At 41.5% G+C, this 26,653-nt stretch overlaps 1 protein-coding gene across 21 annotated transcripts in view; it reads right to left on the bottom strand.

Annotated features, from left to right (window-relative positions):
• RBFOX1 (RNA binding fox-1 homolog 1) overlaps positions 1 to 26,653 on the bottom strand; it is a 2,022,031-nt gene that overhangs the window by 81,508 nt on the left and 1,913,870 nt on the right. For 18 of the 21 annotated variants that reach the window (XM_045571305.1, XM_045571304.1, XM_045571310.1 and 15 more), the window contains 2 exons: positions 22,112 to 22,165; positions 1,086 to 1,166 (listed from right to left, as the gene is read on the bottom strand). In XM_045571305.1, the coding sequence (XP_045427261.1) occupies positions 1,086 to 1,166; positions 22,112 to 22,165 (135 nt within the window). The remainder of the gene's footprint in view (positions 1 to 1,085; positions 1,167 to 22,111; positions 22,166 to 26,653) is intronic. The other 3 variants (XM_036410672.2, XM_036410678.2, XM_036410679.2) reach the window with 1 other exon arrangement.

Consider the following 26,653-nt stretch of genomic DNA (forward strand, 5'->3'; position numbering starts at 1 on the left):
TTTCATCCTCTAATCATCATGAGCCTCCATCCTCTGCTCTCCCCCAACCCTTCTCTAGCCAGTCTCAGAAGCATCCCACTTCCCCATGATCTCAGACTCACTTCTGAGCAAGGATCCCACTGAGGACCTGTTTGGGCAGGTATAGGAATTGCATAGGGTGTAGACACACAGTATGAAATACATGAGGAGGTCAGACTGTGGCTAGAGGCTGGGAGCCATATGGGATCCAGGAGCACTTTATGCCCCGCTCTGCGAATTGGGAAAGGGAGTGGCCATGAGCATCTACCCAGGCAGAGCAACCTTTATTTTCCACCTCAGCATTGTGATCTGGCTTCTCTTGTTATTTTGGTTTCCTCCCCCTAGTCCTTGATGGGCATACTTACATCTAGTAAAGAACCTTTAACTTGTTGTTTCCTCTACTTAAATTGGGGGGTGGGGGGGGGAAGGAACACCCACATTCTTTTCCTTTACTTCCTCTTCCTCCTCCTTCTACTCCTCCTCCTACTCCTTCTCCTCTCCTCCTCTTCCTCCTTCTCTTTCTCCCCACCTCTCTTCCTCAATGGAATCACATAGCCAAGGATAGAACAGCCTTGCAAACAAGACACTAGCCCAGGCTGCTCATATTTCCCACAGTGAAGAAATTCTGTTCAAGAGGACTGACCCAGCACCTTTGCTAGGCCAAGGTGCCAGTTGAATGGCCTACATGTTTTAATTCAATTTTTCTCATACGGATTTACAAAGCTGTGACAGAAGGCAGGTAATGAGCTTTATCTTCTTCCCTCCTTCCCTTCCCCTCCCCCACTCCAATACCCCACATCCCATCCACTGGACCCAGTCCTGACAGGTCCACACAGAGAATGGCTGGGACATCAGGATGTGAGGATTCAGACGTAATGAGCAAAGGGATTGGATACTAAGGCAAAGGGGAAACAGAGACATGCTCATGAAAATCAAATTCACCTGGAGGGAGCTACGGGAGGGTGGTGCGGAGGGAGGGGAAGGAAACTTACATGGCAGGGAGGGTGAGTGGACTCAGAGTTATGTGACAAAACAAAACAAAAAAAGGAGCCACAACATGGGCTTACTTGCGGAAGTATATACAAGTGAACTGGGGGCACTGTACATGGAAGATCCCTCCTGGTTTGCCTGGCACAACAGCACCGTGCCTACGAAAGAGAGAGAGATAGATGGTATCTGGTTTGGGAATAGGCACACTACACCTGAAAGATCACGGCAACGCAAACGAGAAAGACAGGCAAATGAAAACATAGCCCCATCCCAGAGCGCATGACGGGACCCCCACAGCAGCCCCTGCCTTAGCCAGAGGGAGCCGGTGGAGGCCCGCTCCCAGCCCACCAAGCACATGTCATTCCTTTCCCCACGGGGTGGGCGTAGAGAGGTCTGGTTGGCTCAAGACCCCAGTTTCAGGTCCATACCGAAGCAGCACGCCATGCTCAAAGGAGAGTGTAGAGATTTCAGGGAGAAAGATAGCAAGCCTGACTCAGACACTACTTTGCTGTGTGATCATGGTGAGTGACTATACCTCTCTGTGCCTTGGGATTCCCATCTGGAAAATGGGGTGAATATACCTACCTGCAGGAGGGGTGGTGAGTCATATGACGGAGACACATCCAACACAGGGGCTGGCTCAGAATCATTACTTAGCAATTGGCAAGCACGTGTGTTGCTATGTTTATAGAAAAGTATTCCTCCCCCACCATACTCATTTATCGATAAGTCCAAATCAGTCTTCTGAGGAAGAGCACAAGACAGGGAAGAAACAAATGCAACTTTCGCTGTCCTATGACCCACTCAAACCCCTGTGTGGACTCGGAGTGAGACCATCTATGACTTCTGCATCTCCCCTAAAGCTCCCAGCCCCCAAAAGGGAGAGGCTGCATCACTGCCCACACACGGCCCACACCGGCACTGCAGGGAGGACTTGCCCCTGATTTACAGCAAAGGGCACCGGCTCATCCTTGCAAAGAGGGATCTTACAGCGGGAAGAAAGGTGCACTCCCGAGATATCTCTCAATCTGTGCCCTATTTGGCTCAACCGCCCCCTCCCAGGATGAGAGTCAGGGCTCTTCGGGGTATCAAGTCTGCTCTCCTACTGCTGCTCAAACGCCAAGGCTTTGCAAAGTGGGAGAGAGACTTTTGAGGAGCTTGCTGCCCAATTTCTGATGATGGGAATACATTCCTGGGGTTTGTGTTCACTTCCCTGTTTGGTCAAGGTCAGAGCTTCCATGGGTCTCTGTATTCTCCCATCACCATAGGAAAGCAATCCCCTGTGAAAGGAAAACTGACCCTCAGGGAACCTGGAACTCACCTGGACCCTTGGAGACCTGTCCTTGGGTGATGAGGGGGGCGTTTTATAACCTTTTGGTGTCTTACCTAAGTTCAACACAAGTTGAACTTCCAGAGTGAGTGGGGCTTCACCAAACAGAGAGGGGCTGCCACAAGAGGCCAATAAGAGAATGACAATCTTTCTTGATGTACAAATCCAGACACAACTCCAAAGGTTGTCTCCTCAGCTCTATTCCTCTGTCCCTCAGGTGGCAAGCCAAAACAGAGGGATGGCAGGAGGAGACTGAGGGCCATTCCCAAATTTCACTTCTCCCCTGATCCTGGTGTCTTTCTGGATTTTGTACATTATTTCCAGGTTACACAAAGATTCTATTAAGATTTCTGATTAATCTCTCCCTCCCCCAACACCAGGTCGGCCCAGTCCATCCAATGTTTGACCAGAAGAAGTAGACCCTGAGGGAAAGTTCTGTCTGAAGGAATGTCCCCTAGTCCCTCTCCTGCTTGCCTTAGGGTCCTGGGCTTATAGTTGGAGGAGAGCCCCCCTTCCCCTCCTCCCTCAAAAGCCCAGATGTAAGAGTGGAATTCACTGACCTTCCCTTGGTAGTAAATGTATTAAGAGTCTGGATGGGCCTGAGTCATAATCAACCTTTGCTAAACTGAGTGCTTTCTTCTTCCTACAGTAGGTGAGAACACTTTATTGTAACTTATGAGCCTTCTCATGACCTCACTTCTCCGCAGCAGGTATTTACAGTTCTGTCAGGAGGCTGGTCTGTGACAGAGATGGACAGCAAATGAACTGAACATCAGACTATGGGATGCAGAGTCTAATACCAACCAACAGAAGGTAGGATACCCAGCAGAAAAGACAGGCCCTAACCCTACCCAGCTTTTCCAGTGAGACCCCTTTGACTCATTGCTGGAACTCTTGGAGAGAAGCAAATGTTTCCATGGGATAGAGAAAGAGAGAGAGAGAGCTACCAAATAAGAACCTTCTAGAGTGGAGGTAGTGAAAGTGGGGCAGGAGAAAGTTCTTCCACAAGACCTTCATGGGCTCCTCCTGGTTAAGAGCCTCCATTAAGCCCTTCAGTTTGGCTCAGTGGTTGAACATCAACTTATGATCCAGGAGGTTATAGCACATGCCCTGGTTGTGGGCTCAATCCCCAGTAGGGAGGCATACAGGAGGCAGCTGTTCGATGATTCACTCTCATCACTGATATTTCTCTCTCACTCCCTCTCCTTTCCTCTCTGAAATCAATAAAAATATATATATTTTAAAAAGAACCACTATCGCTGAAGCTGGTTTGGCTCAGTGGTAGAGCGTCGGTCTGCAGACTGAAAGGTCCAAGGTTCCATTCCGGGCAAGGGCATGTACATTGGTTGCTGGCACATCCCCGGTAGGGGGTGTGCAAGAGGCAGCTGGTCGATGTTTCTCTCTCATCGACGTTTCTAGTTTCTAGCTCTCTATCTCTCTCCCTTCCTCTCTGTAAAAAATCAATAAAAAATATTTTAAAAAAAGAACCACTATTAAAATGAGATCTGAAATTTCTTGGGGTATATAGGTTTCAAAAGGAAAATAATGTAATTGTAGGAAATATATATGCAGAAGGACATTTTAGTATTTCACAGTTGAAACCATAGACAGATTTCCAATAACCCCAGTGCATGGAGGAGTCCCATTGAGACATGAGGCTGAGTCCCTAGAAGGCTAAATCCTGGTGGGGCATCATGATGTTCCTCACTTTCTTATGCTGTGGGTCCTGAGAGACTGCTCTGAAATAGCTTGTTTGGATGCCCTCTAAGTAGTTAAAAATGCTTTTTGCAAAGATTTTGACCTTTGTAAAACAAAACGTCCACCATCACAAGACTTAGTTTTGATGTCAACTAAAAACATCCTCCAATTTAATTTGCAAAGTACTTATTGTGTGTTCTCTCAGTACACCATGACCTTTTCTTAAAAGAAAGCTTTGAATTAAGCGAAAGCAAAGCAGTGGAGGAATACACTGTAACCTCCGTGCATTTCTCTGGGGTAGGGGCAAGAGTAGGGTTTGTTTGCTTAGAAACTCAGGTGGAATAGATAGTGGGGTACAAGCAGCGGTATCAGGAGTGTTTACAATGTTGTCCAAAGCATGTTGCAATACAGCCGTCTAATGAGACTCCAGAAGCGAGTCTTTCACACACACCTCATGACCCCCAGCACAGCCCATCTACCTCTGACTACCTCATGCCTGCACCCAGGAGGACAACCTAAGACTTCCGTGATTTTGTTTCTCAAGCTTATCATTTAAGTATGGCCACTATATTTAATTTAGACCCATTCTTTAGTCGGGACAGACAACTGGACAATTGCAATATTATTCTTTCCTGCTGGCCCTGGAATCTTCAAACTTTTGGAATGTTACAATCAGGACAAAATAATCTTAGGACTGGGCTTAGGCAACATGTCCCAAAGAACAGCTTGCAAAGATAATAAGAAAGCAGATGTTATGACTACTGCACTGAGGACTACTGGGCTGAAAATTAAAAGCAGTGTTCAGAATTAGCATTACTATGTTAGCTTATCTGCACCAGTAGAAATGCCTTCCTTCCACTGAGGTAATCGATCCTCTTCCCTTTCTCATAAATACCCATCGCCTCCATCTCCTAATCCAGTGGTTGGCAAACTCGTGAGTCAACAGAGCCAAATATCAACAGTACAACGATTGAAATTTCCTTTGAGAGCCAAATTTTTTAAACTTAAACTTCTAATGCCACTTCTTCAAAATAGACTCGCCCAGGCCATGGTATTTGTGGAAGAGCCACACTCCAGGGTCCAAAGAGCCACATGTGAATTTGATGACCACTGTCCTAATCAGAAGACTATTTGGGCTTCTGCCTGAATAAATGATTCCCAAACAGCTATTCCCATTGATCTCAAATAACCCCTTGCTGCCTCTCATTTTGAAAAGCCTTTCTTAATTTTAAGTTAACATATGTTTTTAAGGACCTTTCCATTTTTATTTTATTTTATTTTCCTAAAAAAGTGTGCTTTGTTCAACCAAGCTTTCTTGTGTGTGCCTTCTTCTGTCCCTTTTTGATATTGCAAATGTGCATGCCTGAAGTTCACACACTGTTATAAACTGTAACTCTGAGATTCATTTCTTTCCTCATTTCTAGCTTTTTTTTTTTTTTTTTTTTTTAGATTGAACCATCCAGCCTCCCATGATCCTTGGGCAGCCTGGTCATCCGTTTCCTAGAAAGTTGATGACTATCTGCAATGGGCAGGGAAGGGGCTCTGTGTGACAGACCACAATCTCAGAATCCCCGGAGCCTTTTGCAAGGCCTGTCACCTCTGTCACTCCAGTGCCATGATCATCAGCATCTCAAATACTGGCAACATGTCCCCGGGAGCACTCTCAGGGAAGGCTTGCTGTCCTTCAGTTGGGAGAAGGTGAGGCAGGGTCCATGTCTCAGACGAGGCAGCCCAACCCTTTCTCACCCAGAGACTCCCCTGGAGGGGCAGGGAGAAGCATAGAAGAGGATTCCTATCACAGACAGGATAGAGGAAGAGTCCTAAATTTTTCACTCTGGTGACAACCCTCCGGTGAGGAAAATTGGCTCAGGAGCCAAGCTCTGGCCTCACACCTGCATGCCCTTGAAGGGGCTGCTGCTCCCCAGAAAGCCCTACTCTGCCCCCCTCTGTGCACCCCTGGTCAAAAATAACTTCTAAAATAAGATCTAAAGTTTCAAAATAAAAATAATATAACTGTGGCAAAAATATATCCAGGAGGACATTTCAGTAATTTGAACTTAAAACCACAGGGTCAATTTTCAATACCCTCTAAGTCTAAGCTATTGAGAGAGTCTCATTACTTCTGGTCATTCTCTCTAAACTGGGCTCTGGCTTCTGCTCTTAGAACCTGGATCTAGGTGCCTCTACCTGGCCAGGTTCCGCTTCCTTCCTCTGCTTTTCCATATTGCGTTGTAATCATCTATTTAAGGAACGTCTTTCCCAGGAACACTGCAAACTCCCAGAAGTTGGGAATCATGTCTTACTTACTTACTCTCCTGTCCCAGGGGCCCAGGGACCTATGGTAAGAGGCAGGAAGCAACTGAGGAGAGAAACTAATGGATTTCTGATAGGCAGCTATTTATACTTTCAAGAAATAAAATTGGACTGGAATAGGAGAAGGAAGAAAAGAAAGGCTGTTTTGCAATGTCTGTTCCGTATCAGCACTGAACAGGTAGAGTTCTCAATCAGCCCCAGGGTGAATGGTTAGACCCTTCCTATAATCTCTGGATTAAAAAGAAAAGTCAAAAGTACATCCCAACAGCCTGGCAACAGGGAGCAGCCAAGTCACTCCATTAGCTCCAAGGCTAAGACGGGCTAGAAAATTTGGAGAAGGATACACATATCTCTATTAAAATGTTAAAAAAAAAATAACAACCAAACACACACACACACACACACACACACACACACACACACACACACGAATAACACCAACAAAACTTTATTAAGTAGCTAAGGGCCGATGGACTTCTGGAGCACCCACTGGTAGGGGTGTGTGTCACGTGCTATCTGTACCTCCACAAACATCTACCTTGTTTGTGGCCTCATGCAGGGAGGGGCCACTTAAAAACAGAGCCCTGGAGGGGGCCCAGTGTTCCTAAAGTCTTAGCCTCGAGTCTCTGTAAAGGCACTCAGAAAGTCCCAAATGGTGAGTGAATGCTGGGGCTCTTAAAAACTTCCTCCCCCATGAAGCATCAAACTTCTGTTCGATGTGGAGGCCTGGGAGGCTGGCATGTGGTCCCTGCCATGGAAGTCACTGCTTGCAACTGACAGACTTACCCAACCCCAGGGTGGGTTAAAAATGCCTTGTTTGTGAACATTTTTAAACATAGACTAGCATTGAGCTAATCTGTGTAAGAATATTTTCACAGCTGATACCTAGTGCTGTTTTACATGCCTGAAAGATGGCTGCTCCGAAAGGTTGAGGTGGCACTCTAACTGCAGGGGTATTCCCATTTAGGCACGGATGTTGCACAAAAATGTATGTGTATTTAATTCTTATAAACCAAATCATGTTTTTAATTGTCCTGGAGTAATTTCATCTTTAAAGGCGTCCTGAGATGAATCTGTGTGTGGTGGAAATTATCTTTCATTCCCATTTATTTTGTAAGTTTTGGGTTTCATACTATTAAAAAATATATATTATTAAATATTTTTTTCTTTTCACTTTTTTTTTTGTGTGGCATAATTTCAGAGTACACAAAAGAATACGACCAAGAACCTTTGTGCAACTTTCTTCCTGATTATTTATTGTTTAAAAATGTAACGTTTCACTTGAACTGTTCTCTTATTCTCCTGCCTCCAAGATTTAGGCTAATAGAGGCTTTCACACAAAAAATATTCAATTGACTCAATATGATAATTAACATTATCAGTAGCAATTACAATAATTGCCTCCTGAATACCTGGTAAGTGCCAGGCAAACCTACCTATTCAACATTTAACTTGGATTATCTCCTCCACTTAACAACCTGTAAGACAGGTGCTATTATTACACTCAATTAATGGACAGGATACTGAGGCATAGGGAGTTTGTGGATCTCGCCCAAGGTCATGAAAATAGAAATCTTGCAATCTGAGTGCAAATGAAAGCAACCAGAATCCTGGACCCATTAATTTAAGACTCATCTTCTAAATAATGTGTAGGCAAGCTGCTGCTTTTTGGCCAAATCTGGCCTACTAACTATTTTTGTATGGCCCATGAGTTGAGAAAGGTCTTGCCATTTTTATTTATTTATTTTATATTTAATATATTTTTATTGATTTTTAAAGAGGAAGGGAGAAGGGGAGATAGAAACATGAATGATGAGAGAGAATCATTGATTGGCTGCCCCCTGTGCGCCCCACACTAGGGATTGAGCCTTGCAACCCGGGCATGTGCCCTGACCTGGCATCAAACTATGGCATTCTGGTTCATAAATCAATGACCAACCACTGAGCCACACCAGCTGGGCTGGTCTTTACATTTTTATATGACTGAGAGAAAAATCAATAGGGAAATAAGATTTGATGACAAATGAAAAAATCAAATAAAATTCAAATTTCGGTACTTATAAACAAAGTTTTATTGGAACAGAGCCACCATCATTCATTAACATGTTTTCTTTATGGTTGCATTGATGCTGCAAGGCAGCTGAATACTTGCAACAGAGACCTTTGTTCAGCCCACAAAGGCTAAAATATTTACTCTGTGTATCTTTACAGAGAAAGCCTTCTGAGCCCTGTTCCAGAGTCATTTTCCTGTTTGGAAAAGTACTACTAGTAACTACCTCTCAAGACAGCATTAGCCCCTCCCAGGAAGCTGTCACTGAATATTTTAGAGGGTATCATTTTAGCAATACTGGCCAAAATTTTAATTTCATTTCACTTTTATTAATAAAAGAACAACCAAAAAATTTTAAGACATGTTCCTTTTCAATACTTGCCCAAAATGTCTTCTGTATTTATTGTTACTCAAGACAATGAACCATGAGAACACCTGATCTGTATGGTATTTATGGAAGGCTAGCATTCAGCCACAACAAAAACGATGAAGCTAGGTTTTATTTGCTTTAAGGGATTTGGCCTTCAGCGTAAAGGGTGTCAATAGATTCACAAGGGTTGACCTAGACTAGGGGTGTCGAACTCAATCAGAGAAGGGGCCAAAATCTAAAATCCAGCCTAAATCGCGGGCCGAATGGTTTACTGAACAGTCATAAACTGTCATTGTGATGGAAACGCAGCGGAGTGCAGTGATGACAGCGCGGTGCGGGCCACATTGCAAGGCCTGGCGGGACGGATTTGGCCCGCGGGCCTTGTGTTTGACACATGTGACCTAGACTCTTGCTCCTCAAATTCTAATTAATGTGTACTGAATCACCCGGGGGACCCATTGAAAATGCTGAATCTTATCTAGTAGGTCTAGGGTGGGGCCTAAGATTTTGCCTGGCTGCTAAAAATACTAAGCTGATGGGAACTACTAGTACATAATCATCCTCAAGCACAGCCAGTGCTAATGAGAGTGACCTTTAAGATGCCACTGAGTTTTTGGTACTTGGCCATATATGCTCTACAATGGTTAAGATATATATTTCTTATTGTACGCACAAGAAAACTAAGGCTGAGAGGGAGAAAAAAGATGAGACGGAACTGAAATCGGAGCCAGCTTTGCCTGATTCTAAAGTTAAGACTCTCTCATGAAGCTTATTAGTGGTGATGCTTGGTCCTGAGTTGATCAAACATCCTTATCAATGTTGGGATGATATCTCCATTAATCCCATTTCAGCTAAACCGTGTCTGAGGATTCTGCAGGGGCATTCTGGCTGAAAACACCTGACTCTTCCGGGCTAAAACTGTTAGGCAGAAGCTCCTGATCGCCTTTATGAATCCGTGATAGGGTTTTAAATCCATCCAAGGAAGCCTCTGGCAAGGATGTATCTCCTATAAAGGAGAAAATCCTACTTGCAAGATAGGAATAAGACACGGACGGAGGCAGGGAACACAGAGAGAAGAAATAGTGAACTCTTTATGTCGGGGGAGGGGGAGGAAGGGGGGGAGAGACAGAAAAAGCATGGGCTTTTGAAACTTTTAACCTTAGTTTTGTTTTCCAGCCTCAGTCACTATTTCTTTGACCTTGGGCAAGGCATCTAACATTCCTGAGCCTCAGTTTTCACATCTGTAAATAGGAACACAAATATCTATTTTATCAAGTACTGTTATAAAGATTAGAACTGTCATGAGAGAGGGTATGGAAAATAGTACCAACAGTAAATGAGCTCAGTAATAATAATAATAATAATAATAATAATAATAATAGAAATAACTGTTATTTGGAATTTCAAAATATGGCACTTTGGGAACATACTTGTTTCCCTGTTCCTTTAAAGAAAAAGTAGCAAAATGATGACTAGTGTACTGTTCTCTTTGACCACTAACCGCAATGCTAAAGATAATAGAATTAACGGAAAACATTTTAAGATTGAAGAATAATTACACATCTTTAAATGTGAAAGGTTTACTGTTACAAGACAGAATCTGGCTTCTTTTCTAGGAATCAGGATATGGGGCCACATGGGTTTAGGGTCAGTGTTCCTGCCTGGCAGGGCCGCTCAGGATGATGGGGAGAACTCACTCCTTCCCATAATTGAGACATGTCCCCTCTGACTGTGTCACTTACTGATCTCACAGCCTGCTCCTAAAGACATTTCAGTTTGCCTCTTAGCTCAGGAGGAAAACATACCGTTGTGCTTTTGGACCAATAAGTAGAGATCAATGGAGTTTACAGATTTCTGCAAAACCCTAGATGTCCCGCCTCAATGTTTCTCTCTCATTTTTTTTTTTTTTTTTTTTTTTTTTTTTTTTTTTAGGGACAAGAGTCTCTAAGATGATCAAAGAGACCAAAAACCTTTTGGAGAGCCTGCCTGTGTGCCCTCTCTTGTATTTCATGAACTATGATAGGACTTTATTTTTGGAGGAGCTGGATATATTTGTGGAATGGGGGCAGAGATTCATTTTGACCTCCCTTTCTGTCCCAGATTAGATTTACATCACTGACTGCACTCCTCTGCTGAAAGTAGAAACTATACTTCAACTTTGAGTCTCTCAAAGAGTAATTAGATACATTCCTTTAAATATGCTCCCCCCACCCGCCTACACACACACACACACACACACACACACACACACAATGAGCTGAAGGCAAATAGAAAATTTCAACGGTGAAAATTATTTTAAAAAATGACAGAGAAATTATAGAGTTTCCATCTTTATAATATCTGATGGTATGAAACAAACACTAGAAACTTACACATAGACTCCCATTTCTTTCCCAGGGGAAATATCAATGATATTGGAGTATTCACAATTTTAAAATGATATTGGATTGAACACAATGATAAGCATACATCAATTAACCTTTGCATCAGATTTAAATGCATAATCCATTAAATAACTTAATCTCTCTCTCAAAAAAAAATAACAGCCTTTGGCATTATTCTTTGAGTAATTCTTGTTTAGTTTCCATAATGGTATACAGTTTAATGAAAAACTCATTAGAATGTAGTATATGGCATAATTGATACTGGCTGATTCTTTGGTGTAAATAGGGAATGCTAATGTTGGATTCCATTTTCCACTGGCTTTATTAATTTTTCATAACCAATATTCAACTGTAATGGGTTGTAACAGTTCCAGAGAAGTTCTAGAAATGCATTAACTGTCATCAACATAACCTAAGGAGGTTTTGCCACTTGCTTGTTGATTCTTCAACACTGCCCTTTAAAAAGCTAACAGGAGAGCTTTATTATATGCTTGGGAATGAGCATCTATATCTAATTACCATACAGGGTGATAAACAACATTTGGTCAATTTGTCTCTACTTACACAACAACTCAATCTTGGGCCAACAACAGCGAATTATACATTTTGAAAAGAACTCTGAAAGTGGGAAGCAAAAACAAACAAACAAAAAAACAAACAAACAACAAAACAAAAAACAAAAAAACAAAACACCTGTAAAACAAAATAGGAATAGAATGGCCAAACAAAACACCTTTAAAACAAAATAGTAATAGAATGGCCATACCAGTTAAAATATAAAAAGAAAAAAAAAATCACCTCATTTAAAAAAAAAAAAAATATATATATATATATATCCAGGAATTTACTTTCCTAGGGAAAGATTTAGATAGAACCAGGAAACAAATTTTATGATAGCTTTGGAGTTGAGTAGCAGCCTGGTCATCCTGGGGCCTGTCAAGAAGCCAATCTCTGGAATTGATGAGCAGTTACTTTTTCTAGCCCTCAGGGCCTGACCTACATGTTAGGAATCTGTTCTCAGGATAAGACTATTATTTGCTTCAAAGGTAAATTTGGGTGCTGCCTCATACCAAGTGTATTGCTTGTTTTATTTTTTTATGTTTTTATCAGAGCTTTCAATGGTTGCCTGAGACTCACAGGATAAATTCTAGAGCCCAGGTCCTCTGCAGCTTTTCTCTAGAAGGTCCTCTCTGCTCTCAGAAGATCAGTCTTTCTTAGCCTTTGGGGGAAACCTGATTTTGCCTCAGAAATCTCTATCTCAGGTGAAAGTCAAGTGCATGCCTGTATTTGTCTTTGTTTGTTTAACATTTCTCAGTGGATTCTGTAGATAAAGGTTGAGAAATTCCTATAGGCTTTACCAAAATCCTTCCTTAGTTATCTTTACAATAAGCATGTCAAACTCAGGATCGATGGGCCAAATACAGCCCACAACAAATATTTTTGCAGCCCAATGTGACCATATGTAAAAAAATGTTTTAATAAAAATTTCATAACTTAATTTTTACAACATCCTGTTATACATAATTACTAATAACAAACTACAATGTTCGCTAATGACTGATTACTATATCATGTTGCATTCATTTCCCTTATGTGCCTTACATGCAGGCGCACCATTTTTCTCCACTAATACTAGCAGCGAATATTTTAGCAGCCGATTGCCACATCATTAGTCTTGTACTGCTTTGTTTGGTGTGGGCAACAGGAAATATTTTGCTTTCAGAAAACAAGATTTATTTGCCTACACTTACTAGTTTTTGCAGTTATTCAGTGTCTGGTAAGATAATGTTAAAAAAATATATTAATTTTTATTAAAATGTTCCATTATTTTATGTTAACGATTACTCATTTATTTCCGCCCTTTGTATTAAGCATGTCTCTATCAAAATAAACCTATGTTTCTATGAAAATTGAAGCTTTTGTTTTTTGCGGCCCACATGAACTTAAATGTTAGCCTTTGATTTTTGACATGCTTGCTCTATAATGCTAACTCTTACTTACCCTTCAAAACCTTATTTGTATCGCCCCTCTGAATGCTAATGCAAGGGGTTGTTCTTTTTCAGTGCTCCATAGATATCATCATTTGTGGCCCACTGAGCTGCTTTCCTTGTCTATATCCTCGACTGTCCTGCCAAATTCTGGGGGGAAGGACTGCTCCCTAGCCCCCACTCAGTGCCCATCACAGTGCCTGGCACTTCTCAGTCCCTCGATGCTGTAACTGGTCCTAAGAATGAACTGATACAAGCCAGTGGCATGTGTTACTTTACACAAGACGAGTTTCTGAGGCCCTCCCTTGATGAAAATCACACAAATGAGTGACAATCGGCAAGCCTCAGGGGGGGTTTCTGCAGTGTGTAACTGCTAAACCAGTGCAATGCTAGAGACAACAGCAACATTCCCCCGGGCGGTAACTAGTGGCTTGGTGTTTATTAAATCTGGACTTCCCAAGCCAGGGTCAGCAGAGAGGGGTCATGGCTTCCAGACTGTTACATAATTGGGGTAAAAAACAACAACACCCAAACAGATGACTAGTTCGTGACCCGTGAAAGTGATATGAAATTTAAATGTTGGTTTCCTTAAATAAAGCCTCCTCGGAACACAGGCACCCCCATTCATAATGTATTGTCTGTGGCTGCCTTGAACACACTGACAGAGTTGAGTCCTGACAGAGACCAAATGGCACGCAAAACCCAAAATATTTACTAGCTGGCCCTCTACTGAAGAAATGTGCTGACCGGGCTCTGAGCGAAAAGCCATACGTTCTATTTTTCTGTAAGTACATTCAGCTTGATCTTTTCTTCTATAAGCAACCAACATGGTGGTACATCCTGTCTTATATTATCATTATCACATCAACCACTGCTATCATTATCACCATTGCTATGTATTATCATCTTTTCATCTTTTTCTGTAGTGCATGAAAGGGTTAACTCTGCAGGGTTTCTCAAACCCTATATATTCCTTGCTTTGGGTTTTGACCCTCAGTCAACTCCTCCAATAAATCACCTGCTAGGACTGGGTTTGGATGCCTGAGCCCTTGGGCCACACAGTACCAGTGTAATAAGGCAGCAATTTGCCTTAAGGATGGTGAATGCTTTGTTTTGCTCTGGGGGCTAAGATTTGAGTAGTTGAGGCCAGTCATATGGATGCTTCATGTCTCTGTCACTGACTCCCAATAAAAATTCTGGGCACTGAGTCTCAGGTGAGAGTCCTTGACTGACAACACTTTGGTGCTGTCACACATCATTGCTGGGAAATCAAGTTTCTCTCTGAGCCTCCATGGGGAGAACTCCTAACTGATCTTCTGGCCTTCACCCCTTGAACTCTTTCCCTTTGCTGATCTTTAATCTGGATCCTCCTACTTAAATAAAAAGGCGAATATAACCACCTTTCTGAGTCTTGTGAGTCCTTCTAGCCCATCACAGAGTGTGATCTTGGGAACCCCCAACACAGTTCCGAAGTATATAATCAAATGTTATGTTCTTCTCTTCTGGAGTCAAAAATCACAAGAAAGAAAAATTTGGGCGAATGTCTCTTTAAATTCTTTGATTGCTTTTCAGAACTACAGCTGTCTTTAGCAGTAGCAAGTGGTGAACACAAGAGTGATTAAAATATTCAGTGAATATGTGACGTCTTTAGCAATGTCCTTCTATCAGGACAGGATTTCTCAACCTGAGCACTGTCAACATTTGGGGCCAGATATTTCTTTGTGGTGGGGGGCTGTCCTGGACACTGTAGCATGTTTTGCAGCATTCCTGGCCTCCAACCACTAGATGTCAGTAGTGAACACCCATCCTCCCAGGATTGACAATGAAAAATGTCTCCAGAAATTCCCCAGTTCCTCTGGGGTGGGATGGATGGGGAGGTAGGGATCACTCCCAGTTAAAAACCATTGATCAAGGATATTGGATTAATTAAAGCATTTGTGGGGAGTAAGTTGTTTTAGTAAAATGGAATGCACTTCAGATTCACAAAGATATAGGTTTGGATAAAGCTCTCTAGCTTTGGAAGTCAGCAACCTTGGGCAACTTAACTTGACTGGATTTCCTAATATATTTGCAATGTAAAGATAATGACACTCACCTTGCCAGGTTGCAATTTATGTAAATGTATGTAAAAATCCCAATGTGGAGTTTGGCATGTGTGTGATATTAAATGCAAAGATGTTTTTATTAGTTATTATATGCATAGAAGACATGTGTGGGGATGGAGCGGGGATGAGGCAGGCATTCCTTCCTCTCCTCCTACAGAGGAAACTGTGGAACAAGGTGAGGAAAAACATGGGCTTTGAGGTTAGAAAAAAGACCTTTCTGTAATAAACAGGTGTTGTGTGTGTGTGTGTGTGTGTGTGTGTGTTTAACATACTAGTTGTAATTTAGGGAATGAGATAACCATCCGTGAAGCCTTGGTTTCACCATTTCTATAATAATGTTAATGCTATAACATTCTTAGGAGGACTTGAGGAGATGCAAAGTGTTTAACACATTGCCAGGCATAGAATAAGTGCCCCAATTTGTCTTATGTTGCTGATATTTTGAATTATTCAGTGTATTGATGATGCAGCCTAAAACTCTCCCTGTGAAATGTATCCAGAACCAGGTGATCAAACCTCATCTTTCCCCCACAGCCTAGATGTGGGGCTCCAATAGGGACTGTTCTGCACCTCCCTGATTTGGGGGAGCGCTCCTGGATAGACTTTCATACAGTACAAGGGACACTCATTTATTTAGGAAATGCAGTGTTTAGCATGGAAGCAAGTCCTGATCCTATTTGAAGACCCAAAAACCCCACAGGCTCCATCAAAGCTGAGCTGCATTGCCTCTGTGGGACAGGGAAGAATACAGATAAAACTTAAGGCCAAATGTGGGCAGGGATGGGATGAAATATGCTGAGACAGATGGGGGAGGAGAGGAGAGAAAAGTGAATTGCAACCAAAAGGAGGCAAAGCCAAAGAGATACACGAGATATATTCTTTGAAGGGGAACCATGCCAGGCTGATGCTCCTTTGCCTTCAGGACTTAAATCTGGACCCGTCTGTTCCAGTTCACTGAAGGGCACTGCGTTTAATCTGGCAGGTGTGCAAATTATACAGACCAGCCCAGAGCCGAAGGTCATGGTTCACAAGGAATAGTTCCTTACCGCCATAGCTGTGTGTGTGGATAAGTCTGGTCCAGTGAGTGGATGTGGAAATGTTAAAGTCATGAGGGTGCCTGACTATTAGCAGCTGTGACTGTGAGAGGCTCAGAGTGGAATCGGGTATCTTCCAACCTCACACTCCACTCTTTCAGGATGCTCAGGACACCCCAAGCAGGGCAGGCTTTGTCCCCAGTATTTTGGCAGCTCATCCTGAGCCCAGCCCTAGATCTGGGACTGGGACTGGGACCAATAAAAGAAAAGCAGCTTGGGCCAGGGGCTATAGTTACCACATGTTCTGGATAATCTTACTTTTTTGCAGATGCTATTATATTCAAATTGCAAAGAACGAATCAGGAGAAAAAAGCCCATTTAAAAGTGTGGCTAAAGGTCATTCTCATAACTGTAATGGACTCAATCAAGTGAAGTTGGGAGAGGGACGCAACTGGGAGGGAGACCTTCATCATCTACCTTTTTTCGAACCCAAAGCCCATAGAAAACCAACACTGTTATACAGATAATCCCAGGTCAAACACAGCTGCCCTTTCAAGATAAGCAATCACAGAGTGCTACATCCATCTTCTTCATTTTTAAAATTTATATTGAGATCCCAATTCGCTTTCCCATCGCCTCGCCTGGTACCCATGTGTCCATGGCCAGTTTGGACCAATGTGGGCATGATCAAGGTGATTTCAGTGATCACACACTATTATTTTACTTTACTGCCTGTAAAGTTATTTGGTACTCATTATATTATCGACTCCTACTTATAACTCAAGGATAACCTACTTTCAAGACCTGACCACCTTTCAAATACGACTTTGCAGCCAGGTACACCCTTCTTTAAGTAACTGTTATTGTTCTGCCCCTCAAAATCAGAAATTGTTATTTTCAGGAGGAGTATATATTCAGGATCCTCACTCCCCCCCCCAAAAAAAAAAAAAAAACAACACAAAACAAAACAACAACAAAACACCTGCTCATAGTAATAGTCTCACCAAGACAATTTTTCATTGTCATCTTCAAGGCTTTTGACTAATTTACTCTGTATCTTCCTACTACGGACCTGAATTGTGTGTTTCTTGTCATCAGGACCAAACTATATCTTACATTTGCATTGCACTGAAAGGTCTTTTCCTTCCCTTATTGATCGCGACTTGTGGAGTAATTGAACTGGATTCCAATTTTCCTTTGCAAGCGGGGTGCTCTCCATCCCTCGAAGTGAGTTATGCGTGTTCAAGTGGTGCATCTTATGAATCTTGTTAAGCTTTGCTGCCTTAGAGGCCCACTGATGGAATATTTAATCACAGAAATGAGTTGGCAGATATGATATACAGTGTGGTTAAGCTTTGCAGTGATCTTAGCGGCAATCGAGAAACAGATGAATTTGCCATTTGTCAGTACCATGCTGACGTCTTTGCATAACCTTCTGTTATTTATTTTGATTTTGTTGTACTTATTTATGAAGATTAAAGGTGCTTTCAATCAATAGTTGTGTGGGCTAGATATTATGATTATCTCTCAAAGACACCACTTCTTAAAAACCTTTTTTATTAGCAAGCAAAGGGGATCGCTCACACAGACAGGAAAACTGTAAGAATCCCCTTTGAGGCTTCTTCCTTGAGATTCTTAGAAACACTATTCTAATTACACTACATAAGTTGAGGCATGCTACTGGGAACAGATATTTGTAGATATTATACTTCTCTGTAGGGTCTTGGTTGTCTTTAAACTCTAAAATGGAATGGACATAGGTTCAGGCTAAATTCTTGGAAACCCATCTGAACTTTTTATTTTATTTTTATTTTATTTTATTGACTTATCAATCTTTTGTCTTGAGAATAAGACTCCAGAAGTCTGAAGATGGTGATACATATGGAAAACTAATAAATGCTGCTTAATATAACAGGAAAACACCACCTTGTCTTCAGAGAAGATTTATGTGTGGTTGTGGGATTAAGCTGATTTATGTCTACCTGCTCTGGGGCCAAGTTGGGTGAGTGTTTCAGAGTTTGTCCAGGCCTGAGAGCTCAGAAGAACCACCCAAAATGAAAGACCTTCCTGCATAGCTTTCTGAATGCCTCCCCTGGACTGTGTAGGCGAGGGAGAGCGCATGTCATAATTTATCAAAGCAAATTAATACAAAGCTAGTAATTAAAGATCCTCATTAAGAGGTTCAACTGCTCTCCCCACCCCCACCCTGCGTTAGCAATAAAAATGCACTCAGGGCGTCAGGAGGTTATACAGGGAAATCAATACCCTGCCATTTTATAATTAAAAGAGAAAATAAATGTTAGGGAAAAGTCCACTAAATTAGGAAAATTACCTTTAGGAGAGATTGAAAATATCGATTTTAATTTACAAAATATGTGAACTTTTCATGCCCCATTCGGGGAGACAATTGGAGGCTGGGCTGTTAATTCTGCATAAGCTTCAGAAAATCGATAATTATACTATGGAATATTATGATATGTGTCATTAACGCAGCATCTTATACAGAGAAATGACTAATAAGTCTGGCTTTCTATCTCAGACAGACACAGGGCTGGCCTGCTAAACATCCCTAGCAAATCAATGACAGGGTTTTCGTTGCAGCTTTGAGGCATATTCAAAATTGTAAGATAAACGCAGACTATTTTTATACTTGGGGAGATTTAAAATGCCCCCCGAAATTCTTAGTCATGGGTATTTCAATGGGCGACATTAGTAATTATACCTGCTTATGGAAATAAATATATTCCACACCGATATCTTTATATATACAGGAATGAGCAAAAAAGTAGGTTTATTCTTGTATTATCATTTATTAATTATTTTCTTGTTTATTTGTATTATAACTAAACCTGCTTTTGCCCACCCCTGTATGCATTCCATAGATACAGGTGCCTGAAACTTTAGATTGAAGCTGAAAGGAGTCTCAGTGTGTGTTTTTTCCAAATATTTCCAAGGGATAGTTTTGGAGGGTTGAGTTCGCAGCAGCATATCCCCACATTTCTGACTACCACAAGCTCTCTCTACCTACAGACACAGATATACAGGCAACAAAGGAAAAGCTTCTGATTAAGCAGAGGCCCAATATTGTCAACTCAACCACAAATGTTCAGATTTCCCAAGTGTCACTTACTTAGCTGGGCCCCCTGTTTTTAAGGTGTAAGTTGTTTGGAACAAGTCGTAGAGATCAGGACGTGCTTGTTCAGACTCCTTACAGCTTCCCCTGACACACCTGGATGACATGTCTGACTATGGTGGCAGACGGTGGTGGACATAATCCAAAATCATTATCTTATTTCTCTTCTGGATTTGGACGTAGATCAGGAGTCTCTGCTATCATACGGCAGAGTCAGTAAGAATGACTTCTAATATTCACAAAAAAGAAAGAAGCAGCATATCTGGTTGTAAAGAAGATAGCCCCTTGCTTTCAAATTCTAGCCAGTTTCTTACCAGCTAGCTGTGGCATCTTAGTCCCATGATGCTAACTCCTTGAACCTTAGTCCCCTCATTTGGAAAATTGCCAAAGGAATTTTAACGTGTTAATTTAGGTACAGTGTGTACATCAGTACCTGCACATAGAAAGAACTAGGTCCATATTTACCCTTATGATAACTTATTCTTTCTCTATATAGCTCGGTTATTTAACTTCTAAGGGTGGGCCCAGGGCTAATTTGAATACCTGTTCTAATGTTCTAAAAGTTACTCAGATTAATTTGCTCTCGAATGAATGCATTAGTCTAAATTGTTCATTCCATCTTATTGTCCTCTTTAAAAACCACAAAAATGCATATAGGTTTGACAAAAATATTTCGTGTTTTCCTGCTTGCCAGGGAAAAAAATGACCAACTACTTTGCATGGAACCAGAAAAAACGCACTCTCCTCTCTCTACTACAACGCGTGTATATACCCTTCCTCTTCAGCAAATGACATCTTGCTCTTTGTTCTTGACCCATAACTTTGGGATAAAGCATGCAGGTAGGTGAGTGTGCACGCACACACTATACACAGTGTCTGCCACCTCTTTACTCCCGCTACTCCATTTCACTGGGAGGCATCTTCAGGTGCACAGAGGTGCTGTCTTAAAGTCTCTTTGTACCTTTGGGCCAATTTCATCTATTTGCCATTTGGACAAGGATGTACTCCAGTATTATCTATGTCCCTGGACAGACTGCCTTACTTCTGGTCCCAAAATTAACTTCCGCCAAATGGACATGCTGAGAAGGGAAGGACTAGTCCTCTCATGAGATAAGAAGAGAATTTCTTAGTCTAGTGGTACACTCACAATTCAGCATCGTCAGCTCTCTGCTAATTTTCACTTATGGCAACAAGGTGGAATAGTAACTTAATTCGATTTACCCAGTGTTTGCATGGTGCCAGCTTTGCACCAAACACATTTCATACATTAATCCACGTAATTCTTATAAATACCTGTGTGTTTGTTACTATTATTATCTCCCATTTAACAGAGGAAGACACTGAGGCACAGAGAGGTTAAGTAACTTGCCTAGAGTCACACAGCTTGCCAATAGAGGGCCCAGAATTTGAACCCAGGTTGTCTTGAGTGCAGTGTCCCTATTGCTCACTCTGCTGGGTGTCCTGTTAAGATATGGGTTGCACCATATGGTTATGGGTATCTCTCTCCTCCCTCATAAGCATCAACACTGCTACTCCACAGTCATAGACTCCTTGGACTTAACCCAGGCTTGTGGCAAAATCCACATGTGGAAGAACAGCTGCAGACACTGTCTATCTAAAATCCAGAACACATATTGGGCCTTCCCAGATTTACCTTTTTTTAAAAATTAAATTGGTTCTTATACCGAAGTAGCTAAGTTTCCCATGCTCCCTTGTCATCCACTAAGGTGGATGCTTAGTGTCATGATGGTGACCGCAGTGAGGCACCCCAGAAAAGGCAAAGCGGGGGACATGACTTACCTTCAAGAACTCCCTAAGTGACAGACCAAGTGGTCATTGCTTTCTCCTTATTAAAAAGTAAGGGTCACATCTAAGAAAGACTTTTTTTCAATACCCATGCAGCACATCTCTTCGGGTCCCCAGGTGTTAAAAGCAGCCTTGTTAATGAGCGAAGACACAACAGGCAGAAGTGACAGGCCAAGCCAACCAAATCTCAGCTGCTGTTGCTCTGGGCTACTCTCTCTCTGAATTTGATGGTCAGGTTTTCTCCTACAGTGTCTTTCCCAGCTGAGAGGGAGTTGCAGGGTAGGCAGGGAAGGGAGAAGAGAGATACACCCTTGAAGGCAAAGCAGAGAGCACTAGAATTGCTAAAGAAAATGGATCAATGGAGAAAGAATGACAATTTAGTTCTTTCCAGTTTTCTCAGTAGTCCTTATCTTGGCAATTGCAACTCATTGCCACATTATTGGAATAACTAATCTAATTCTCTGCTTTGCCAGGGGAAAAAAAATGCAACCCTGAACGGCAATGTATGGCTAAAAGAACACATCCAGCTGCTGACCAAAAATGGGCGTGAACATTTACTTAATTTGCACCTGCACAAAGTTTCCCACCTTTTTTTTTTTTTTAAGGTAAAACCAATGGGAAATGTCAGAAGGAGCAGTGGCTCCATGCCTGCTCCACAGTGGAACTGACATGATCCTCCTTTATTTTTTCAAAGGGTTTTAAACACTTTTGATTTTGCAAAAAAAAAAAATAATAATAATAATGATAATAAATAAATACATAAAATCACTCAAAACTTAATAATTTACTTGGCTCCAATTTTTTTTTTTAAACAAAACCCAATTCTTTAGTGACAGGCAAAGCACAGATAGAACAGAACAAGAAGACATCGTGCAAAAGAGAAACTGTTTACCTGCATAGAATTCGGGACTGTAGACGGCACCCACAACTGGATTCAATTTCCAGCCTTGAAAGGAATACACAAAACATTAACATCACCTTTGATTCAACAAAGAATATCGTGACAAATTAACCGCACATCCAAGGGGTTGGTGTCTTTTATAATTTTAAAATTCAGAGAATAGATAGTTTGGGCATATAAACATTCTTTGCAAACTACATAGTTCTAGGGAAATAAAGTGATTTCCTCCTTTGATTTTCTTCCTATACAAGTTAATAGAATGGAAACTACTGACCAGCCACAGGTGAACCTTTTGAAAGTGATGTGGTAATTAATTTTCTTCCATATCAATATTTTTTAGAGCCACTAAATAATTTCATTCTTTTACTCTTTTCTGGGTCACCACTAAATAATTCATTGCATGTCTCTGTGTGGTAAGTTCACAAAAATTTGCAAGCTCACAGGAATAGAATTCTTTGCAGAAATATCTATCTATATATATAAAAGCCAAAGCTACGGAACAACCTGTTGACAGGTCACTATGATGCACACTGACCAGCAGTGGGCAGATGCTCAACACAGGAGCTGCCCCCCTAGGGGTCAGTGCACTCCCACAGCAGGAGCACTGCTCAGCAAGCTTACCAAGTGGTGGCAGCAGGCACAGCCGGGCTGGGATGAGTGGAGCGGCAGGGGTTCCTCCCCAGTCACCTGCTGCTTCGCAGCACACTATTACATCCGTTGGGGGATTTTGGACTGCCAGTGTTGGCCAAAACTGGCAGTCTGACATCCCCCAAGGGGTCCTGGATTGTGAGAAGGATGTAGGCTAGGCTGAGGGGTCTCTAGTATTCTGATAATTGTCATTCCTAATTATGATCTGGAGACTGTAGACTTCCAAAGTGCTTTTTAAATCCTAAAGAAAATGACATTTATCCAGTAGAGATTAAGTATGGAATATATTTCAGTTGCTTTCAAGAGCCATACCAATTCCTAATTAATGCATGATATCTAATAACCTTTATATAAGATGACCAGAATGCTGTAATATTCCTAGTCTTGGAAGGAGCATTTTCTGTCAAATGAATCATGGCCTTTCAAAAACTTTTACTCAAGAAAAGAGCATAGAAGAATATTTGCAAATCAAGAAGCTACACATATAAGAGACCCGCTAGGCACTATTTGGGGAACAATCTCAGAAGAATGAGCATGTTTTAGGATTTGGTGTTCATTTCCTGTCCCTGTTGGCACATCTTTATGAAAACATCCATTACATGGAACTCCTGAAAGGCAGTGAAGGATACATGCACTGCCTTTTGTGGAAAATCTATGTTCTTGGGCTGAGGGTGAAACACAGCATGTCCTTGAGTGAATATCCCTGAGCAAAGGCAGTGGTGAAAGTTGGAATGTGTGGGAAGGTGTTTCTGACAAGGAGAACTCTCAGTTCTTTCCAGAAGAGAGAGGTGTGATACCCCAAAGTCTGACCTAAGTGAAGTGCCTGTAAGAAGTAGACCAAAATCTAGTGACCCACTAAGAGGTTCCGTCATCTCAATAAATATGCCCCCAGTGGACTTAAGGACTTTCTAGAATACTCTGAGAAACTGTTTGGTTTCTATGAACTTTCAGTTCCAACTTTAATAAGCTAGCCGATTTACAGTTCCCACGATGTCCTTAGAATAGAGTTTTTCTAAAGGTTGTTTTTGAATTACTTGGGACACTTCTTAATGGGAAATCCTTAGCTATATTTCAGACCTACAGAAAGAGACATAAAATCCTGATACCTATTGTCCCAGTGGGTTCTTAAACTTCATAGAGACAACTTCCTCTCTCATATTAACCACATCTTGTCTTTTAGGAGTTTCTATAGTGATATACAAATAAATATTGCACCAAACATTTCAGAATATGTGTTCTATGAATGCAGAGAATGACTTCAATTTGGCCAGCTAAAATCCCGCTGCTTCTCAAAGAAGAAAATACCCTATTCAAGAAAACCTGGGAACTGATATTCATGTCAAGTTATTTGAAATTAAAAAGAGAGAGAGAGAGAGAGAGAGAGCTGATTGAAAATAAAAAACTACAGGGTTATCCAAACATATTTAACATTTTCTTTCCAGTCCATAGAAATCTAGAGTTTGTGAAAGAAATCTATATGGAGCTATATTAAATGAATTATTTATTTATTGTCTCTTCTTCCCTCTGCCCCACCTTTTACTGGTAGTGGAGACAGGGTCTTTTTTTTTTTTTTTTTTTTTTTTTTTTTTTTAACACTACTCAAGTAAGGTTTATCTTGTAGGCATCCTTATTGGCTGTCTTGAATTCTTCAGTTGCACACACCCCTCAATTCCCTTCAGTGTAACTGTCAAAGAGAAGTTATACCAATGGTTTTTCTTTTCCTCAAAGAAAGAAATTTTTCAGAGGTATCTAAGATGGCCTTAAAAATCATGTTTCTGTCATCTGCTTTTCTCTTCCTCATTTCCTTGGGCCAAGTAACCTTTCCCTCTATTTGTCTGCCTGTCTATCTATCTATCATCTATCTATCTGTTATCTATCTAATCTCTCTCTTTTTCCTTTCTCTCTCTCTAGACTGATTCCCTCACTCTTGCAACTCTGACCTGATTGAGTTCTCCAGTGTCTTCCCAGGGGAAGCTACTTAATGCTACTCCCTTCCCTGCCTTTGAGCTACTCCCTGAATCAATTGCCAGTTTTACTTCCTGTACGGCTGTTAACTCTACCCGGGTTCATCTTTTTTCTTTGTCTGCTTGTTAATTGTCTTTATAACCATTTCCTTTATTAGAATTACTGGTAAAGTGAGCAGGTCTGACATCCAATATGAATTCCCAGCATCTAATACTGCATCTGGTGAATAGTCGGTACTCCATACATACTTAGTTTTGCTCTAAAGAAACTGAAAGAATATAAAGCTTTTTAAATAGACTCATTCCCTTTTGGTTAGGATTCTATCTTCTTTCAACTGCCAACAACCTACTTCCTGATATACATCTAATAAAGAAGGACCCCGTTATGGGTGACAGTCTTCAAGGGAAAGGTAATAAGAATCCAGCCCTTGAAAATCACCTCTATTCAGACTTACAGAGCTCAGGCAGGCTTATGTAAATGTATGCAAATTGCATGCAAATGGTCTCCTAGTCCCTGTGACTCCATCTAGTACCTGGAAGAGACCCTTGGGATAACCCTGCTGGAGACAGGAGCCTGCACTGTCAGGAATACGGACAAAATGATCCCAGTTTTAATTTCTCAGGCAGTTTGTGTATATCCCCAGGCCTTATATATTCACAGATTTTGATCAAGGACATTAAACCGAACAATGAGGCTTACCACAGAAAGAGAACAGCTGATTAAGCCCACCACTCCCGGCCTCCCAGGGCCCCCCATAAAACAAGGCAGTGGAGCAGAGACCAGACACATGGGGGTCTCTCTCCATACCAGATGCAGGAGCTGTTTAGAGAGACCCTTCTGTGGCTGGGCCTGGAGGGGCCACCTCTAAATCGGTGCTCCCACCCTCAATTCAGCTTCTCAAAGTTCATCTGCCAGCTTCCCCTAAAGACGCTGGCCAACATGCCTGCTGTTAACTAATCCTCTGTTAGGTGTTAAAAGGCCAGCCTAAATGTGTATACACACACACACACACACACACACACACACACACAAATAAACAAAACCCCAAAATCAAAGCCTGAACAGGCCTTCTCTAGGGCTTCATTGGTGTGCGGCCACATGCTAATTTGTCTACCTCAAGGAAGGCTGTGTGGCTGCCTTGCAAACGTGATCATGAGATCTAAAGTAACCACAAAGGAAGGTCTGAAATTAAAGCTTTTTAATTAAAAAACAGTCTGTGGTGGGTAGACAAGTCCTAGGCTGGTATCTTCCCTGACAAATATCAACTTTGATCTTAACTGAGCCTAGGGTCTTTTTGCAACTAGATAACTTATTTTTTGGAATATCAGGATAGCTTGTAACTTCCCTTTTTCTGGATCTTTTAGGGCAAAACCATAGGGCAGAGACCACAAACTCCCTCATTGTTATTGTTGTCATGTTAATGGTTGATTGTTAACTATCTTATGCCCTCCTATGTAAAAGAAGCATTGTGTCTACCATTTTACTTTTTAATCCAATCCCAGAGGTTTCCCCACTTTGCTTTCTCCCACCTCCCTAATCTATCACCAATAGATTTCATGTAACCCAGTCTTATATTCTCATCCTTTGAGGGTAATTTATAAAATATGTGAAAAACCACCATTCTCCAGAGCATTATCTCAATATTTTGAAATTCTTTTAACTGGTAATTGTCAACAGTTTGGCTCAAATTAACTCACAAAAATTCTTCACAGGTTTCAATGTTCCTTAACACTGGATTACATATCAAAGAAACACATTCAAAAAATATCCTTAAATGCACCACAGGAGTTTTCCAAACTGGACATCAATGTTTTCCAAAAACATGTACTAAGGATACCAGGGCCTGGTCATTGAAATGGGCCATGAGGCAGTGCCCCAAATGAAAAGTTAGTGGTACATTGTGTTTGATTCACTTAGTAT

This window comes from Pipistrellus kuhlii, unplaced genomic scaffold (assembly GCF_014108245.1).
Source record: "Pipistrellus kuhlii isolate mPipKuh1 unplaced genomic scaffold, mPipKuh1.p scaffold_m20_p_4, whole genome shotgun sequence".
In the NCBI taxonomy this organism is placed as follows: domain Eukaryota; kingdom Metazoa; phylum Chordata; class Mammalia; order Chiroptera; family Vespertilionidae; genus Pipistrellus; species Pipistrellus kuhlii.